The sequence below is a fragment of the Zalophus californianus genome, chromosome 15 (genome assembly GCF_009762305.2).
Source record: "Zalophus californianus isolate mZalCal1 chromosome 15, mZalCal1.pri.v2, whole genome shotgun sequence".
NCBI lineage: Eukaryota > Metazoa > Chordata > Mammalia > Carnivora > Otariidae > Zalophus > Zalophus californianus.
Window position 1 is genome coordinate 57151053 of NC_045609.1, and position 3062 is coordinate 57154114.

The 3062-nt window shown below is 64.1% G+C and overlaps 1 protein-coding gene across 1 annotated transcript; it reads left to right on the plus strand.

The window, feature by feature from the left end:
- Window positions 1-210: 210 nt before the first annotated feature.
- Window positions 211-2817, plus strand: FRAT1 (FRAT regulator of WNT signaling pathway 1). The gene has a single exon (XM_027579665.2). It carries the CDS (start codon window positions 393-395, stop codon window positions 1239-1241), a length of 849 nt encoding a protein of 282 aa, XP_027435466.1. The 5' UTR covers window positions 211-392; the 3' UTR covers window positions 1242-2817.
- Window positions 2818-3062: the final 245 nt, after the last annotated feature.

A 3062-nucleotide genomic window follows, 5' to 3' on the forward strand; every position in this document is an offset into this window, starting at 1 on the left:
CCGCACCCCAGCGCCCTCCTGCACCCACCACTCCGGGTTGGGGAGCTCAGAAGCAGCTAGACTTCACCCTGCACCGGGGCCCAGCGGGCGCCCCGCCCCTCAACTGTTCGGCGCACCCCTTGCCCGGCGCGGTGGTAGGGCCCGGCGGCGACGTCACCCATTGTTTACAAATCAACCCGAGCCGGTAGGATTCCGGCTCCCGCGGCTGCAGGCGCGCGGCGCGAGTGCCTGGCGGGCTCTCGCTTCCGCGTCCGCCCGGGGCCCCCGCCCCCGCCCCCGCTTCGGCCTCAGCCCCGCGCCCCGCGCCCCGCTCCGCCGCGGCCCACCGAGCCCCGCCGGCCGCCGAGCCGCCAGCGCCGGCCGCAGAGCTCCGGGTGCCCGGGCGGGGGGCCATGCCGTGCCGGAGGGAGGAGGAAGAGGAAGCCGGCGAGGAAGCGGAGGGGGAGGCGGAGGAGGAGGAGGAGGAGGACAGCTTCCTCCTGCTGGAGCAGTCGGTGACGCTGGGCGGCTCGGGCGAGGTGGACCTGCTGGTGGCCCAGATCGGCGAGACGCTGCAGCTGGACGCGGCGCAGGACAGCCCGGCCTCCCGGTGCGCGCCCCCGGGGCCGCCGCTGCAGCCCCCGCGGCCCCCGGCGGCCGTGCGGGCGGACAAGGCCCGGCCCCCGGCGCTGCCGCTGCTTCTGCCGCCGGCGCCGGCCGAGGCGGTGGGCCCGGCGCCCCCGGGGGCCCTGCGCTGCGCCCTCGGGGACCGCGGCCGCGTGCGGGGCCGGGCTGCGCCCTACTTCGTGGCCGAGCTCGCCGCAGGCCCCAGCGCGCTGTCCCCACTGGCCCCTCAGCCCGGCCTTGACGGGCCTTCGGGAGCAGACAAGCGGGGCGCCCCGCAGCCGCTGTCGGGCCCGTGCCGGCGAGGTTGGCTGCGGGGCGCCGCCGCCTCCCGCCGCCTGCAACAGCGACGCGGGCCCCAGCCCGAATCCCGCACCGGCGACGACGACCCGCACCGGCTCCTGCAGCAGCTGGTGCTCTCGGGGAACCTCATCAAGGAGGCGGTGCGGAGGCTTCATTCGAGACGGCTGCAGTTACACGCAAAGCTTCCCCAACGCCCGCTCACCGGGCCTCTGTCGGCCCCAGTGCATGAGCCCCCTTCGCCCCGCAGCCCTCGCGCGGCCTGCAGCGACCCCGGAGCGTCCGGGAGGAGGGCTGAGCTAAGAACTGGCGACGGCGTTCTTGTCCCCGGCAGCTAACACCCCGGGAGTGGCCACAGCGCCAGCCTCTGCCTGGAGGGCATGGGATTCCCCTGAGGGCTGCATCTCTACTCAGACTGGTGAACTCGCGTTTTTGGAAGTGGGCAAACAAGCTAATGCAGACGAGGAATGGAAAAACCGCGAATATTTTCGCGGGGAACTAATGGAGGGCCCCGATGCGTTTGAAAAGCAGAACTTGGCCCTATTTGAGGCGGATTACAGGACGCACCCCAAGCTCACATTCAGTAGTACTCCTTATTTGGCGTGACCAGCCCCAGCGGTGTAGCGTGCAGTTCCACGTCGCCTCTCGGGGCCCTCCAGCCCGGCGACCATGTGGCCACACTCCATGCGTCTGCGTCTCAGGATCGCCGAGCGCCCAAAGGAGGAGGATGATCCACCCCAGTTACTTGCTTTACTTTTTCAGGGCTGGTTCCTGATCCACTTTGGGGGAGGGGAACATGAGTAGACAGACCATCATTTCAGGGAGAACCTCAAACTGCCAGACTTGAACATTTACGACTCTTGAAAAAAACTCATCTCATGTCTTGTGGGTGCTGGTTCTTAATACAAAACACGCGGTGCCATGAAAGGACCTTTTGGGGAGTTGAATAGCAGTAACGTTTGCTCTGCCTCCGCGTTGCAACTGGTTGCGGTTCTCGGAGGGGCGGGGGAGGGTCCAGCGCGCGCTGGGGAGGGGGAGGCGGGGGCGGGCGCTGCCGCGGCAAGGGTAAGGTGAGCCTCGGAGCGAACCCTCCTTCCTCTCTAAAATATTTTCACAGCCGGCCCCCTCCTCCTCAGGTTCAAGGTCACTGTTTCCTCAGCGCCCGCAGGGTTCCGGGGCTCCAGGAGAGCAGAAGAGTTGCCGGGTTCTGCCTGTACTCGGGAGAAGTGCTTGGTGTTTTGCAAGTGCTGGAGTCTCCTAAGGACACGCGCACCGCGGCCACCGCGGGTGTGGGGAGGCGGGGACGTGCCGGGCGCCGGTGCCTTCCGCCGGTGGCCGCGCCCCGGGCTTTCATAGACGCTGCCCAGAGTCAGCCTCGGGCCCGGCACCCCGGCTCGGCTCTGCTGCCCTACTCCTAGCGGGTGGCGCTGGCGCTCCTTGGGGCCCGGGCTGGGGACTGGGGAGACGCCACGTGACGGGCACTCCGGGGACACAGCCTCGCACAGCAGCTTATAATGGACTCTCCGGGGCCATTTGCAATAACAGCTGCAATTCCCTGGATAGACGGAGTTGATGTCCTCCCTCTGCCCCTCCCCCAGCCATGCCCGCTCGCCTTTGTAAGTGAAGGAAACCGAGTAGAAAATGTGACCCTCCAAACGGAGAAGCTGCAGGCTTTGCCATTGTGAAGCGTGGTGAAGTGTTTTTAACATACTGTTCACTTAGTCTGAGGGATCGAAACCGTTTTGTTGGTGTTTTAGTTTTAAAAAGATTCAATGGCTTGTTCATCATCCAGATGTGGCTATTGACGTATCTACACTTCGCACCGGAGTGTCTGGAATTGTGGCTATCCTGATTATAGGATTTTAACTTAACTGAAATACTTGTTTTTAATAAATGCATTGGGGTTTTTGTTGGGGTTTTTTGTTTGTTTCGTTGGTTGGTTTTATCTTACTCTTGCCTCGGTCGGAAAGATGCACAGAACACATTTCTCTAATCCATAAACCTAAAAACACTTGAAATCCTTGTCAGCCTGGCTTGTGGATGGTAATTAGAGCGCCTTTGTGTCTGAGCAGCTCCCTAGTTAAGCAGGGTCTGCGTGGCTGGGTGTGTATTGGTGCTGGCATGAAATTAAATGAAAGTGAGGTCAGGTTTTGGACCAA

Coding starts and splice junctions, on each gene's coding strand:
- FRAT1 (XM_027579665.2), top strand. CDS start 393: ATGCCGTGCCGGAGGGAGGAGGAAGAGGAAGCCGGCGAGGAAGCGGAG.